The sequence below is a fragment of the Rhopalosiphum padi genome, chromosome 4, assembly GCF_020882245.1.
Source record: "Rhopalosiphum padi isolate XX-2018 chromosome 4, ASM2088224v1, whole genome shotgun sequence".
In the NCBI taxonomy this organism is placed as follows: domain Eukaryota; kingdom Metazoa; phylum Arthropoda; class Insecta; order Hemiptera; family Aphididae; genus Rhopalosiphum; species Rhopalosiphum padi.
Window position 1 is genome coordinate 34828118 of NC_083600.1, and position 18828 is coordinate 34846945.

Consider the following 18828-nt stretch of genomic DNA (forward strand, 5'->3'; position numbering starts at 1 on the left):
CATTAATAAATATTTAATAATAATAATAATATGGGCAATTGAAAAAGTTGACTAATATTTAATATATTGACCTATTGCAGTATACTTGAATGTATTTAACTCGAATAAGTTTTCATGCATTTATTCAGAATTTTTATATACCTATTCACTGCTTTCCCATTCTCGTGAATGTCTACATTTTAGTATTTTATTATCAAGGAAATGATAAGAGCACTCGAAATATAATTATTCACCGATCGTCAGTGCATATAATATAGTAACTAGATTAATAAAACAATATTATTGCAACAAGTTTAAAATATTATTTGCAAAAAATTATTTTCTTATAAAAGTATATATATAAATAAAAATTGCTGACCTGAATATGTTACCTAGTATTACGTATATACCGCGGTGATTTTATAAGCACAATACCCGTTACATACAAGGACATGTGAATAATATGCATATAGGTGACTGATGTGCGTCTTGCCTTATAGTACACGGCCTTCGAACAATTCCCGGAAAAAATGTGAAGCGGGCCGAAAGTGATGAGGCTTACATTTTCGATACATAGAGAATTGTATAGACTCGTTTCTCCGAGTTTTCGTCGCACTGCACAACGGCCCCGTGAAAAGGGTATGATCGCGTGTGAACTTCTCAGTGGCATAGCAGAAGAAAGTCATGTGATGTGTGCATGTCCCTCGCAATGACTATATATACCTTCAATACGGAAATCATCGTCGTAACCAACTCGTGAATATGATATATTATGTTTTCCATTGATCAGCATCAAATTCATGTCAAATTTCAATAGAACTGCGCGTCAAACGTGGTGTACAAAAGTCAGCAGCCACTCCTGTTCCCTTTTTAAGACGAATCATTTCCCAACAGAAAGTATCGTCGTTACCCACTCGCAAGTTACGTATACCACATGGGCGGCGGCGGGCACCTCAACAACGTATAAATACGTTGATTTTAGTTTACACTGTATACGCACGGTATACTTGGTATACTTGGTTATGATATTCTGTGCTCGAATAAGCCAGGCATAGAAGGGGAATTGTCAAAACAGTGATGTGAAACGAGACTATACGCAGGCGAGTGAATGCAGCAAAGTGCTTCTTTGAAATTAATCACGGCTAAAGAGTATAGGAGTTACAGCTTATTAAAGTCAGTAATAAAAGAATAAATAGTAATAGAAATGTAGACAAATAACACATAATAGTGGATCATAATGTATATATTCATAATACACAATAAATAATATTTCAAGAAACATAATAAGTCTGGTCCATCTTAATCCGTAACGAACGATACTTGATCAAATCGTATATTGTATAGCCAGCGTGTCTTACTATTCACCTTACATTAGTAAGTATAGGTCATATTTTATGCATTTTATTCGTTTTATGATGCAAATGAGTCATTATTAATCTGTATGGCGCTCGCCACATTTACACGTATCGTGTTCTATATTTTTTAGACCTCATTTCGACATATTTTATGCTATCCTTGTGACTCGGTTTTCAAACGTTCATCTGCAGATCTTTATCAGGTGGTAGGTGTTTGGTGAGTTGAATGAAGTCGTTTAGTTTTACTTTAGTTCTCCGTCTTTATAATCTACGTAACTTATAGTCTAGAAGGACTGTAATCATACCATGTCGTCCGCATATGGGAAGTGTCTTATATTTTTGGATTTAGGCTGATCAATTTTTCGGTGGGATAAATGCATTAACAATTAATACCTAGAAGCAAAATATAACAGTCTGTTTCTGATAGAAAATTAAAGTGACATTTTCGTTACGAATTTCATTAATATTCAGCGATGTGAACAAATAATTTAAAAAATGCAATTTATCTTTCAACTTTTTTTTTTTTATCCCAAATGTATTGATTTAATAATTTTTATATTCATGATGGAAATAAAATATACACTCATACTAACAACTATTTAATTGTTTTATATTTATCTTATCGGTCAACATATCAAGCTTCTTTGAATAATTTAAACAAAAATATTTGAATAAATTATTACCCAGTATAATATCTGTTTATTACATTTTTTTTCGCTATAAATCGGAATTAAAAATTTGTTTCAAAAACTTTATAATTAGAGACATAATTAGTTCTGATAAATGTATTATTAATACAAACTTTAATCACAAAATATTAATTTTTGTAATTAGGATAGTTTTTCTATATTTTACATTTCATAGCAATTAGGGTAAAATCTAGCAACATGTTTTTCTCGCATATATACGTTTCGCTCTTCTATTATCACGTATTCTCTTATAGTTGACATTAAATACAATACGTGACTTACACAACTAATAGTTTAATACTTTTCCCGTTGTAGCTTTACCGTCCATATTTTAGCTTTAACTGTTCATGTCGTATATAAATTATTCTCAAGTCTTCAATAAATATTAGTATGTTTTCCTTGCACTACAGCGTTATACAATAACATTCAAATCAGTTTTGTGATTATTAGTATTCATTTATTTTTTCAGTTAGAATGTCTTATGTAAAATGGATTAGTTTTTATGAAATATTCATAGCCTCGTATAATGATTATTATTATTAGCCTATTTCTTACATAAAAATTATAATTACTATTTTCATTTAATTTATAAAAGACATTACTATTTTTGAATGTTTACATCAAAGCAGTTGTAAAATTTACATTTTTAAAATTCTAAACTTAACTATTAATGGATATGTATGTATATATATATTTAATTATTTCATTTCCATATTATACTTACAGTTCTAAAATAAATAACCAAATCATTAAATTATATTATTTATTATCATTATCATTATAGGTAATGTTTTAATGTTATAATACATAATTATGGTTCTATGACTTTAAAATTGCAAGCACTTAGAAATTTATCCATAAGAATGATAAAGGAACTTAAAAAATTTATAAAATTAAAATACTGTAATGCATTTTTTTGAATTTAATTATTAGTTTGACCTTGCTGGATTATAAATTTATAAATTAAACAATAATAACTATTTCACTTTTTATTTTTATAGTTTTTACTTTTCATTCAAATATGAAGTATATATAAACAATACATTGTATTAATTCATCTATCTTTTAAAATAAATTATAAATAATTGTCATGTATATATATTTTTTTTATTTAATTTAATTTACTTGAATTATTGTTGTGTATTTAATTGAAGAGACGATGATTTAATTACGTTACATGTCTATTATAATCTTATATGAAAACGGTTTTAGTTTGAATGCTCCATTTTATACGTATATACTGAACTTCGTCTTTTACAATTTCCTAGTTACTCTATACCTTCGACATTCTACTCTATTTTATAGAGTACATGTGTTTGGTTGTGTGTGTGAATGTAAATAATGAATCAAAATGATGGAATCACAACACAATATCTAATTGTATTGGTTATTCAATCTTGTATATATACCAACACAAAAATACTTATATTGCGGAATATGGAAATTGTTGAATTAACTACACATTCAATTTATAGTACCTCAAATGTTTGTTCAAAATAATTGAATATGTTTGTATTTTGACTAGGCATGATACAAATTTTAGAGCCACGATTGTTTTTATTTCATCTTATATATCAATATTTTATGACAAGTTTTATTCTCCAAACACTGTAGATGTAGTGTATACTAAAATTTAAATCACCAGAGTCAGTGATGTTTTGATAATTTTGTTTACTATGGTAATAATAAATAAAATATAATGCATTTTTAATATCCTAAGTGCAGAAATAAATATTTATTTTTCAATCTCAAATTTTTTTTAATTTAAAGAAAAATTAATATTCGAGTGCATCATTTCCTAATCAAAGGCGTTAGATAGTAATTAAATTATGTAACGTGAATTAATTATAAAAATGTATCCATGACGGTTACGTTATTTGACTTAAGTAAAATAAAATATTTTAATATATAAAATCTTTAAAAACTGTTTCCATGACAAACATTTATGTTTTCAAGTTAAATCTATGTACCTAATCATTACATTTTTTAATAGAATTTAAAAAAATCCCTATTATATAAGGTAATTACAACTAAAATATTCAAATGACAATTAATTTTATCTTGGATATTTTAAATGTTAGTAGGTATGTACTACATGCTTTACATCTCAAATTGTTTTTCGAATTTCGATGTATCATTCAGTTATAAGTATACATTTTACATTCTGTCCACGAAATATAATAAAATTAAACATTGAGTTTTATTCTTATTCAATCTAAAATATATGGAAATATGGTAAAAAAAATATTCAAAATAAATTACACAAGCTAATAAAACAGTAGAATATTGTTTTTTGTAAGCCACGAATAAGAATGAAAAACTAAATTTATTATTTGATATCTTATTTTAAGTAGCAAGGTTTATAATCGACTGATTTTTAATTTAAAATTCGATTAAGAAGGTTCATTTAATTTTATTTCTAGCCAATTTATTACATATTTTGAGTGAAAAAATAAATTTATATGTTTTGTTAATGTTTTAATAATTGTTTTAAACATTGTTTTATTTTTCAGTAGACATTTTTTGTGGTAAAATTACTCCTGAAATATCTCAAATTTTTATTTGCTATAAGTCTAGGGAAAGCCCTTTTTATTTTGTCAAAAGTTTTCCTAAGCTTGAGGACAAACAAGCTTTGTTTTTTTGTAAAAATGCCAGACTCCGCTGTTCAATATCATTTGAAATTCAAAAACAACGACTTGCCATTGCTTTCGTATAACAAACTTATCTGGTCTGGTTATTTTACTATAGTTAAGATAAATAAAATATTTATTTATAATAATACTTAGTTAATACTTATTTATACAATTATATATATATATATATATATATATATATTATATAAATATAGACCTATATATATGTATATCCTATATTTATCCATTGCTAATATATTATACATATTTATATTTATTTATTTTTATCGATTATATTAACTAAATGTCTAAATATATTATAAAAGGCAATTAATAAATCATTTAATTGATAAAAACAAGTAATGTTTGAATATTTGAAATAGATCTAATATAAAACATTAATTTACTTAATTTGTACTATGTACAGTTTAATATTTAGTTTAGTATTATACAGACAAATTATAATTTGATTTACTTTACGTAAATCTGGACGACTTAGTCATACAAAGTGTTGTTGATTAATATTTCTCGTTAGTATATTTACTGTCGGTATATTTCGCCTTTACAATATTACAATAATTAATATTGTACGTGTATGTTGTGCATATTGTGGGATTTTCTTTTGACATAATAAGATAAATGTATGATCTAAATTGTTGTATATAATACATCTTATTTTATATGACAAATGCTCTTTGTGTAAATCCACGTGTACATATTATATTTCTATTTTGTTTTATTCGATATTTTAATTTGGCTACTAGGTTTTAAATTTGTAATAGTTAAGGTTATTTTATATTATGTTATACATTAATGCATTGAACTCAATATTGTTTTTGTTTCTTGTAATTACAATGTAGTCTTATCCAATTACTCGCTATTAATGTCCATTAGGATTTAGGATTATTCTAGTCGTGTATAAACAATAAACATACATAAATTCAACGTCCAGGCATAATTTATGCATGGTCAATTTTTTAGAATTTTATCATACCTATTTCAGAATTTATTATGTTTTTTTGATGTTAACAACACAATCGTTTTAATTGTATTGATTTAATGGTAAACTTTTTTTTAAGTTTAATTAATCACTATATATGTTTGCATGACAGTTTTGTTATTTAATGTTTTTAATCTTTTGGGAACTTCTTGGAATTGTGATATATATTTGTAGAATAAATATTGAATTTGATGTATTTTGTTTTATGTTTCAGGAATCGTGTGTTATTATTTATTAAAATTAGAAAACCATGACTTTGATTAGTTTAGGTTGGGTTTTTGTAGTCTCAGTGTTTCTTATTAGAGTATTATACCATATACAGTAATACAAGTATACAGTAATTACTACTGTACCAAATTCACAAATTCACCATAGATATATAATATATTATAAGTGATTATCAAAATAATTCATAATACGTAGTCGAAGTAAAGTTTTAGAAATGGATATTACTATGAATATAATATTACACTATTTCCCTAGAGTATGAATTTTTTCAATTTTAATTTTTTTGATTAACTTGTTATTTTATATTCTTTACATTTTTAATAATTAATACTTTTTAAATAAGCGTACACATAACCTTGTGCCAATTTATATAAAATTATTATAAAAGATAAATTCTTTATTTTGTTTACTTTAGTTCATTTCTCGCCGTTAAGACATGTAACAGCTTAAGGGTATAATAAATGTACAAAACAGTAAACAGGTACTTTACATAAAACTTCATGAAGTTTACATATCTCTTTTAAATCCTTTTTTGTATATCACGTAATATAATATAAATGTAGTAAGAAAATATTATCAAAAAAATATTACAAACCAAATTTATATCTTGTAATAATAGTATACCTAATATGCAAACTATAAATAATTTTTAAGATTGATCATGACAGTGTATGTGTAATATAGCTTTTTTTATCATTATATTAATACAAATCGATTATGTAATGTTATAAAAAATATAATAATTATTGGTACATTATAATATGGTCAGTATATAGGCTATAAGTCATTTATCATAGCATCATTCTATTAACAAATTCTTTGTACCAATATTACAATTAACAACATATTTTATTAACCACTTGATTGACAACAAAATACATCACTAATAACTGTTTTTTATTCATTTACTGTCGTGGCTTTTAATATATGTTATTTTTTTCTTTACATAAATATACCATTTATACAATATATTATGTAGGTATCTACTATACAGATACGAAACCTACGTTACTAGATTATTTACAAATATTCTCTTCCTATAACAATTCCATTTCAAACAATATATTTTTCATTTACATTTAATATACTATCAAACGTAAATAGTATTTAATATTTAATATAAAATATGTACATAAATAAACTTTTTATTGAATGTATAATTCATTATAATATGTTTCCCTATGACATATTTCATCATTTGATTTCATATGCTAATATTATTCGTATTTGAATACCAATAAAGAATTTCTTCAAAAATACATAGGACATATATGTGTTTGGTCTTATTTTTATCATTATTAACCAAGTATAATTTGATATTTTTGAAGGTTTTATATTTTTACTTCTTTCATACATTTTGAAAAAATATTAACAGTATTTACTTCCAGTTGGTATATCAACTTTGTTATTTTTTTAGGGAATGACATTTTCAGTCCTAGTCATAACAATGATTCTTCATTCTTTTATATCATTCACCACATTAAACTTCAAAGTTAAAAGTCCTACAGTCACTAAAATAGCCATGCTGCCCATACTACTCCAAATCAAAAAATAAATTCAAAAACATACAAACTCCCTAATATCAAAACCTACAGTATATCTATATACCCGAAAACCTCCCTCAAAAGGTTTATTCGGCAACAAGAAAAAGACATTATTATATAATTAATTAACCACTTATCGTAAACTAAGTTCACAACGAATTACGGTCACTAAACGATTCTTTCACCACACCACAGTCTCTTTTCTCAAATTACACTACACATTTAGATATCATACATTTTTTTTAATTAAAAAATGTCCAATTTATTAACATACGGAAATTAAAAGTTGAAACTCTTTTAACAAAATATATGTGATTATTATAATGATGATTAAAAAAAAAAAACGAGAAGACACTATGCTGTTTAGTAAGTTTTGTGTGTACTTTGTCTATTGAATAAGTATGTCACTACATTGAATGTTTTACATTTTAATTTAATAATATAAATTATTGCATACAAAAATCCACTCTGAGCGGAGACGAGATCAACCTCTAATTCTAAAAAAATGTTATAGTTTATTTATATAAATTATATATTGCAATTATTTCGTTTGTCGTGTAATTATACTTCTAATAATAACCACATGCAAAATAATATTAAAAAATAAGAAGTTATTAATGATTTATACATACTAGTGTATATACCTACATGCGACTAATGTCTGTTACAATTTTAATAATGATAATAACGTTTCGTTACAGTGGTTTTTATTGTCACGTTAATTTTCGATTTTTTGATGTTAGTATGAAGAATATATTGCAATAATTGTCGATGGAAATGACTAATTTTTCATCAAATTCGCTCAAATTCTTAGCTCCTTAGACGGTTAGTGGATTCATACAAATTCCCTAAAATTAATTCAACATATTATATGTATTGAGCATAGGATCCCGGTTTATAACTATAATATTATCATCATTATAATATGGTTTCTGGTCGTTTCACACGGGTCTAACCACAAATCTGTAACCACTTTTATGTATAGAATTTCAATTAAAGTTTTTAAACTTAATGTGACTTTTATTTTTATAACTGTGTGATCAATATTACATTAAAGATAACATTATTAATTTGTGCTTCAATAATCAGGTTAACCATAGAAATCAATAAATAAATAAATAATATATAATTACGTTATTATAGTAACAAAAAATAAAAAATACCCTGATTTTGTACACCACAAAATCTGTATACAAATTAATTTTTTTAAGCGACATTTTTGATAGGTAAGGTCACTTATAGCAATATTATATATAATATATATATGTACAATGTTTTTCCGTGCAGTAGAGAATATACCTACGCTTAATTCAATTTTTTTTTTCACTTATAGATGGGTGATAATGTTACCAAAATGAGAAATGTGTATAACTTTTTTCGAAACTATAGAGTATAGATGTTTATTGTTCACATTAAATGGATAGACTTTTAAGTAGTGATCAGGGGCGGTGATTGATGTATACAGAAATAGTGAGGATATTATTTGAAGTGCCGTTGATCTGCAATTCACTAATGGATAAATGTCAGGCTCTCATTATGCCTGGCATATAACCTTTCACGAGATGTGAGTGTTTTGTTTATATTAGTTTTCTTGGTTAGTTAATCGTCATAAATACTGATTAAAGATTTAAAATATTTTTAGAAGAGCAAATTGTCAGCTAATGTTATTATATTATATGAACGCACATTTTATAGTAATTAATATGCATCGCGTGTCCCGTCCAGGTTAAGTTAATTTATACAGGACTCTACTAAGTTAATGTGTGTGGCTAATTGCGTTGTCAACAATTCGTTGTTTTTATAAAAATCACAAACGGAGCTGTTATCAAGTATATTTTTCACGGGTCACGGCCGGTATCTCGCGGTCAAAAGTTTGGACAAAGTTTCGGCAAATAACAAATGCTCGTGTCACACTGTCGCCACCATCTATATATCGCACTTTAATAAGCCGCGGCAACAACTAAATTATTATACCTACTCGTAATATTGCTGCGCGTAAATTATGTACGGTGCCCGAAGTGGCCGGCCGAAGTCGTAGGTATATATATATAGGTATCGTAAATAAAACGTGGCACCGACGGCAATATTGGTTTTCACGTGCATTATATTGGATTTCGTTCGGGTCGACGAAAATCTGTTATTGCAGGATTTTGTGTAAATTGTTTTTCCGGAGAGGTGCGCTCACGATAAGTCCATAACATAATATATTATGATATTTATTTTATTATATTAATAACAACGTGTTAAACGGCGTGAGATCCTGTGAATGGGTTTGACGTAGGTCAAGCTAAACGCGTGCTCTATAAAATACGATATAATATCAGTATCACTACGCGTAGGATCAACCGTCCTATCATTAAAGTGTTTAAACAATTACCATCATTTAGAGTATAATAGTAAAAAACAGTGTTACATATTATTTTATTTCACTTTTGTGGGTGGAATACTTATGTTTTCGTAATTATTTAGTTTCTAATAAAAGACATCGTGATACGTGTTAAATTACATTAAATAAAAGATTATTATAGATCGTGGTCGCGAAAAATTTTCAAAATGTACAGATGGCACTAAATTATAAGAATGTCGAGAACCACTGGGATAGGTACAATACAATTTTATATTAAAATAAAAACGTATCCGGTAAGTATTTTTCTCCGAAGTCGACGACGGCAATATCGTAATAAACGTATTATAATAATATATAATATAGGATAGGATCCTAATCAGTATAATAATATTGTATCATTACTATCTGTCGTGTCGCAGAAATGTAAATAAATTTTAAAATAATAATAATAATATTAATGTTGGAAAATTTAAATGCGCGCCGTCGTAGTTGCAGAGTTGGCTCGCATAATATAACATCATATTATTATTGTACATACATAGGTAGGTACGAGTATAATATTATTATAACGCATGCGTATTATATATATATATTATATATATATATATATATTATGTATACCTACTTGTGGTTGTCAATGCAACTTCCTGACATTGAACGCCGCGCCACAATAGACGTTGCACGCGTGAATAATATTACATATTTTATCGTATTGTAACCACACAATAATAATAATAATAATAATAGTAAATAATAATAATATAATCGTCGTATAATTTCATCGATAATATCTCATATGTATAATATGATGATAATTTATGCCGCTGTAGTTTGACCAGAGTAATTTTAGTAATATAACAATGTTAAGTCCGTGGAATGAATAATATAATAATTATTAAGTATTAACGTTTGCGTGCCTATAATGTATCTAAATATCTAATAAATAGACTGCAATTATCAAAATAATTGAATAAATTAATTTTATAAAATATTATATGATTTTTTTTTCAATATATATATTCTATAATAACATCATAATTAAAGTTTGTTTTATTTAATTTTTTGATCGTTAATTAATGTTCGTTAATGTTTTATTTTTTTATTTTTAATTTAACCATTCGTGAGCTGTTAAATCTCTAATTAATTTAAATTTATTTATACTATAAATTATAATATGATAATTGATCACTTTTATTTGTGTATTTTAAACCATTTTTTATATTCTTATTCGACCTTCTACATAGCAAGATGTATTGTGCGTTGTGTGAACTTACCTATATTATACTCATAGATCTGAGACAAAATACATTCTAACGCCGAAATCGATAGATTTGAATTGAACTCTAAAATAAATAGTTAACCATTATTTTCACTTCAGTATAAAATTTTTCTATTTTCAATTCCAATCAAAGGAATGGATTCACCTTTATAAAAAAAAATGTACAATCTTTTAACCAATTCGAGACGAATGGATTGGTATTCTCGATTTTAAGACATAATATATTTATTTGAAAAATGTAATTTTTGACTATCATCATTAAAACGATAACAAACAATAATTGTAGTAGTCTGTTAATATAAAAAATAAAACTGTCGCTAGTTAAACGAAAAAAATCTATAAAAATTAATAACCTGAGGTACAATTTAATAATACAGTGATTCATCAAGTATGCATAACCCCATTTTTCCTTTAATAATTAATTAATTCAAATTCTTATTTTTAGAATTCTAAGTGTAGGATTATAAATTATATTATAGAATATTAGGATTTTTTTTTTTTTTTAATCTTAAAGGAGTGTGCTTTGGTGATAAAAAATTATTTTTTCAAATGAGAACCATCCTTTTTTAAATAATTCAGATTTTTATCTATATTTTAATTGTGTTTAAATCTAAAGTCATACAAGCATTTTTTAATTTAATAAACTTTAGGTATATTAAGTAGGTAATAGCATAGTAGCCCGTGAATGTATTATTATATTGGTACCATGTTGATTTGAAAATCATACTTATATTATACCTATATAAGTTATACAATTTTATAAATTTATTATTAATATTAAAAACTATCTATATGAAACAAGTAATACTAAACTATATATTATATTGTATACTCATATTTTATGTAAAATAATTATAAGAGTATTTTTATGATTTAGATTTTAGAACATAACGTTTAATAACAATTCGAAAAATGTGTTTTTAAATTTCGATCAAGATGCGTCAACATATTAATAAAAAACCATCTCTTTATAATAATAGGTATATAGTAAAAAGGGTTGTTTATTCTCATTTGAAAAAAAATAAGTTTTATTGTCACAGCATATATTTTATTAATAAAAAATCAAAGTATTTATACGTGGTCTTCGAGTATACTTAAAATTTGAAATAACCAGAAGTCGGATAAATGCACAATTAAAAAATACAAAAAAAAAAGGAGATAAGCATACTTATAGTGAATCACACAAATGACGACGAAGCATTTACGTATCATTCAACAATGACAAACGACAATAGGTACCGAAAGTCGTAATAATAAACGCACTCACGAGATTTCTAAGGAAAAAATACTGTTGACGAGGATTCGATGATAATTTTAACGTACGTATTTAATAAAGGGACTGGCGTAGTTATATGGACGTGTTTTATTTGTACACAAAACGGCACCTATAATGACCATTATGATTTACCCTTGGAATCTACATCGTTTCTTAAATGCCAGAACATTTACACAAAATATATACACTATACGTATGTTATATTATTATATAGTCTATAAAACTTTGCGAAAATGGTAACGTTAAACATATTTTATTCCTCTAATCGTTCCGCGGTTATATTCTAAAATTGTCGTAATTATGAACAGTATGAAAACCGGCTCAATGTCGTATACGATAATAATATAATATTATTACAGTGAACGTTGCGTTTTATAATCGTCCGAAACACGGATATGAGTAATCACCTGCAATTCCGCGTGCTTGTTTTTGTTGTTGTTGGTTTTTTTTTTCAGTCCGCTAGTTTTGTTTATTGTGATCCTTTATTGTTTTAATCTTTTTTTTTTTTTTTCATAAAAATTCATGTATATTATTCTAACATTTCAGTACAGTTCAAATTGAGTAATAATCATTCCTCTCATAGGAATAGTTCGTTTAAAAAAAAAACACGCACAATTTGTTAACGTAATAGCCTATACTTCTGAAATTGATAACAAAATGTTCGACTAAATGCATACGTCATATTGTGATATTAATTAATATATATTATATAACTATGACACGTGTATACATATACGATCAATATAACAATATAGTTTATTGATACATCATAACCTGCCGTACTGCCGTGCATTAACGCATTTATTATTAAATAAAAACTAGAAAAAAACCGCTACAATTTTATCATAATATAATATATACATAAAAACGTTAATGTGTTTTGTTGGAAATAATATGCTCAGAATATTATATATTTAAAAGTAATAATTATAGTTATTTTATGAAAATTATGCTTCTACGACCTTGTATTTATGAATTATAAATTAATAACTGACCAATAAATATTTAATGACTCATATAATGCTGCTATATACCTTATAGTATTTAATTAAACTGTGCTATAGTGAATATTATATTATTATCAATCTATCGAGTTGAATAAAAATAAAATATATGATAAAAAAATTCGAATAAAATGGAATTATGGAAAATGGAAATAAATACGATGTAAAGCTCAATTAACTTTAGACTAATAAAAATGCTAAGCTACTTTAAAATAACATAGCTACTACACTACAGAGTTCAATATCTTTTTTTATTGTCACTAAAAGCCAAAAAATAGTATCCGAAAGAATCTCACTATTAAATCTCAATACTATATTACAAACCTAATATGATACCCAGTGATTTATAACATTTATACATTGTTAACTGCGGTCAGAATTCAAATCCTGGCTGTAATTTTTAATTGTTATACTTTAAAACCATGAAACCTAAATAATGCTTTGGACCTAGTAGCGAACAACTTTATAAAACTTCTTAAATCTTTTAAAATCTATTTATAAATGTATACTTAATTTTAAAATTTCATTTATATTGCATTTATATTTCGTAACGTAAACAACTTTTTGGTATCTTTTTTTAAAGTAAATTTCGTTAAATCATACTTTCGTTTCGTATCTGCTAATGATAGTTAAACAATAATTATTTCTATGATTGTTTTAGTAATAATATCAGTAGGATATTAAAATGAACTAAAATCGTGTCAAGCATTCCAACAAATATCCAATTAATTATTTTTCTAAAGGGTATATAATGTTATACCAATAATATTTTATAATAACCTGAAAATAAATCTATTTTATAAATAAATCGATTAGTCAAAGAAAAACATTGATATAAAGGGTATATATCAATATAATACAGTACAGCTAACTAAATTCGTTGTAAATTAGAGTTTATAGTAATAATTATATGATCTCATGCGTGTATATAGTATATTGGAAAAACTTTAAAGTTAATATCAATTTACATTATTGAATTTATTATTTATTAATAATGAAAACCATTAGTTTTATAATATCAAATTTAATCATTACCAGGTATATAGTGGAAATTAATGCAATTTAGTAAGTTCTATGTCTTTTAACTTTTGAGCTAAAATCAAAAAATGTAATAAGGTTTGCAAAAACTTACAACTTTAATAAATAAAACATTTATGTACATATAACTTTAATATCATTAAGACTTTATAAAAAATAAACTGCTCTAAAATGTTTTCTTTATTAATGTTAATGCATTAATGTTATGAACGTATAAACATCAGAGATAATAATTAATTAATAATTAGCATAATGTCATAAAAATATATTTTTGTAAAGTAACTTGTAATTTGTTTACAGGAATATGGATTTAGAAGAGCTTTACCACAAGTATCGTATTCGATTAAAGCAATCACTTTTTACAACGTTTGCTTCTATCGGATTGGTGGTTTGCACTATCACTTTAATCATGTTAATTTTATTTTATAATGTGAGTATTAAAATATATGTATAATTTATCTAAACTTAGTGCGTGAATTAAATTAACCTAGAGATAACCTAAGATACTTTTAAAAAAAGTTACACATTTACTATATTACTACAATTATATATACACAGGTACCACATCCGTCTGTTTGTTTTTGAACTTTTCCTAAATTGTCAACATCAAATAATTATATAAACTTAAATTTGTGAACAGAACCTAACGTATATCTCAACACAGTTAAGACGTTATAAAAATAACTGAAAACTATCTTTTTATTTATAGTGTTTATTCTTTGGACATAAATAAATCGCAGTCTAACTCACAATATAATATGTACATTGTACAAGCAAACAAAGTAGACAGTGGTATAATAAATTATAACGGCTCCTAGGAATATTGTGAAAAATTTTGTGCGATTTAAACATGTATCATAATAATTCTCTATTAGAGTACGTCGGAGATGGATTATTATAGCGCAGTCGTTGAATTAAGTGGACAACAAACGTTGTGTTTTATTTTTATTCAAACCCAGTCTTTTTATGGGACTTCCGTAGAACAACAATCACACTGAACTTAAATTTTATTGCCAAACACGATTCCGCCACAATTTCACATCATGATTTCCAGAAGCGTAGAAGATTATGCCTATGATTGATCCCGTTAGAGTTGACTGGCTGAGCGTGAATTCCGTAGAAAAATGGAAAAATCTGTGAAATCGTAATATGATTTTTTTTTTTTTTATCGCTATTCGCGAAGTTTATTTATGCGAATGGGTGTACACTGCAGTAGATTAAGAATTACATACGCAAAATGAACCGTTGTCGTAGAACGGAAAACAAAAAAAATAAGAATTTATGTACCTATTTAACTTGCCCGTAATACGTCTCGTTAAGAAAATCACACGCACAATGTTTTTCAAAATAAAAACAAGCCTGTTAAAATTTAATCCCGTTGATCGCGATAACCCGAAAACCCTTCAATTTACAATGTTCGAATGAAATAAATATAGCGTAACAATATGATTGTAACAACGAAACCGCCTACACATACTGACATCATCTCACCAGCAAATACTGTTATTTATCGCGTCGCCAATGTATTTATTTGCGCAAAGCGGAGGAGGTCACTGCAGTGGCGGACAGTGACGTCAAATGAGATTCTCACTAAGACTGTAGCTATATAGATTCCCACTAGGTAGTGGGTTACTATTATAGAGAACGAGCCGTTTTAGTGTTTGGTTGCTCTCGAAGTGATCGAAGCGAATTAAATACGTTCGATCGAAGACATAATATATTTTATATCAGTGGTATTACTATATACATTCTTTGGAATTATACTTTTGACTCTTATAAGAATAAATCCATATTATATATATTAATATAACAGTTTTAGCGATTGACCTACGATTTTCACGCGATTCTGATAAAAAAAAAAATTAAACGATCAAGTTTTCATTTTTCTGTACCATTATAAGGTTAGGTTAGCAGGATGGTTCATTCTTAGTACTCTGATTTCTTGTTTATCAAATATTATTATTTAAAATGAATGTATAACAAAAATTAAATTATAAATAAATACAGATAAATATATATTATATTGTTATAATACTATTAAATCATTAACTTATTATTAAATTTATACGCAAATATTGTACAGTTTAAAAAAAAAAAATTATGATTACGTATTATTATAATAATCAAGGATAGTATACTAACGAGTCGGGCCCTATTCCGTGGCCACCCCCCCCCCCTTAATCACGGCCTATCGATCTTAATTTATAATCTTTCGACTCGCTGATTTGTATTAAAAATGGAAAACGGGAAATGCCTAACTATTTTCACCACAAAAAAATCACGTAGTTTTCATTCGATAATCATTGCGAACAGGACTGTGTCAATATTAGGGTCAACCTCAAATCAATGTATAGAATAATTCGGAAAATCTTTGAAGCAAACACAATTATAGGACCACGGCGAATGCACGTTATCATTTATTTCGACAAATTCCTAACATTACCATTTATCCAAATGCAACGCATATCAACAAAATAGAGACGATGGTAAATAATTTTCGGTAAAACAGATTGATTGGCAGTCGCGCATGCGCACATATTACGTTGAGTACAATATTTATGTTTGCTTCGACTCGTTTTATGGGCGGTACGTGCAACGGACTCTATCCTTTGTATAATTTGATCCAAATGGTCGATAAACTACCAAACAGTCGTAGTAATAATAATAATATATACATCTATTATTTACGAACAAAATGTCATAAAAATATCAATACGGAATTCCGTTTTGGCCTGCGCGTTAATACTTAAATAGTAGGTAGTCGTCTGCACGCAGGTACTGCGATATAATAATAATTAATTGATAACAATTGTCGAACGGATGTATATTTTCTATTTTCCAGGCCGAATCGGCTGTAAGATCTCCATTTCTGTCAGTGTCCGTCGCGTGGATGACGTTCGCCTTCACTTTCTGCCTCACGCAGGCCGCTCCAACTGCGTTGAACTCCAGGCCAGCCGTGGCTGCGCTGTCCGCGGCCACTGTGGCCGCATCTGCCACCGCCGTGCTGTCCAGCATTAGCGTCGCGCACGCCGCGTACGCGCTCGTGCCCATCATGGTGGCCACGCACTCGATGGTGCCAACGCACGTGGCCGTCGCGTCTTTCGCGACGGCCGCAATGGTGGCCGTGCACATCATGTCTTTGCTCGCCGAGACCCAGTGGACGCCAAACGCGCAACACGTCAAACAGGTAAATTATTAGTTTTATTAGATTTAAGACCTTTCGCCTTCTCTTTCGACAACCATCCCTTAGACGGTGACATTCGCCGTAAGTATCCCTCTTCGACTGCTTCGAGTTGTCACCAATACGTGCCTACCCCGTTGTCTATTTCTAAATCTCCCATCGTCCCATTTCTCCCTCGCCCTTCCCCCCAGATAAGAAACATAACCCCCGCGAGGATTTGCCCATTATTGCCATACCTCCTGAATAATGAAGATATCATAATTCGCTGCTTTATTCTTTATAATATCCACAAGGACGAGGAATATAAGTATTTCATATTTTAATTTAATTTAATGTTTTGGGTAAAAAAGTTTAAAAAAATAATTTTTATAAAATCAATAACAATTATGTAAAATTTATTTTTCAAAAAATTTTGATGTTTCAACATTTTGTTTTCATTAATCTCATGATTTTTTTCTAGTTTTGAAAAAAAAATGTGAATTATTTAATACCATATAAATGTCTATGTTATCAAACATTTGACCCGCGGGCTCGTGCCTGTATAATAATACAAAAATAAAATATTCTCAAAGCTAAAAAAAATATTAAAAAACACGATGCTAATGAAGATAAATTGTTAAAACATCAACATTTTTAAAAATATAAACTACAAAAAGGCTAAAAATTACTTTTTTAACTTTTTTACCAAAACATAAAATTAAATTAAACTATTAAGTAGGTACTTGTAATTATTGTCCCTGTGAGTCTTATAAAAAAAAAAACAGAATTATGATATCTCCATTATTTCAGGAGATATCGCAATTGGTAAATCCTCGCGGGACATCCTGTAATATGTATACCCAGCTATTTTATCTATTTAATTATATTGTACTTTTTTTTTTTAAATTTTTCGAGTTTATGTGTAATTACCTCTCCGTTTTTGAGAACTTTAAGTTCAACGTCAAGTTTTAACACAAAACAAGACTAGTACACGACTACTAATATTCCATCTGTTTATACGTATAGCAATATTATTATAATTATAATGGATAATTTAACTTTAGGAATAAAAAGAGAATGACAACTAGTCATGTATATACGTGTATACTAGAATATTAATCATCATTGGAATTAGGAGGAAACAAAATTAACGAATTTGCGAGCTTACGGAATTATAATATTGCACGATAACGTTTATTATTCGGGGATTATCTGCAAGCGGTTTTTAAAATAGAGACTTTTCCTGAAGTTCGATAATGATGACGTTCCGCGAATATTTCAAGCTATATATCAACT

The 18828-nt window shown here is 27.1% G+C and overlaps 1 protein-coding gene across 1 annotated transcript in view; it reads left to right on the forward strand.

Moving 5' to 3' along the window:
- LOC132929819 (adenylate cyclase type 2) overlaps positions 1-18828 on the forward strand; it is a 63537-nt gene that overhangs the window by 13269 nt on the left and 31440 nt on the right. Inside the window, exons 2-3 of the mRNA XM_060995404.1 lie at positions 14673-14802; positions 17215-17559. Of these exons, the coding sequence (XP_060851387.1) occupies positions 14677-14802; positions 17215-17559 (471 nt within the window). The 5' untranslated portion in view covers positions 14673-14676. The remainder of the gene's footprint in view (positions 1-14672; positions 14803-17214; positions 17560-18828) is intronic.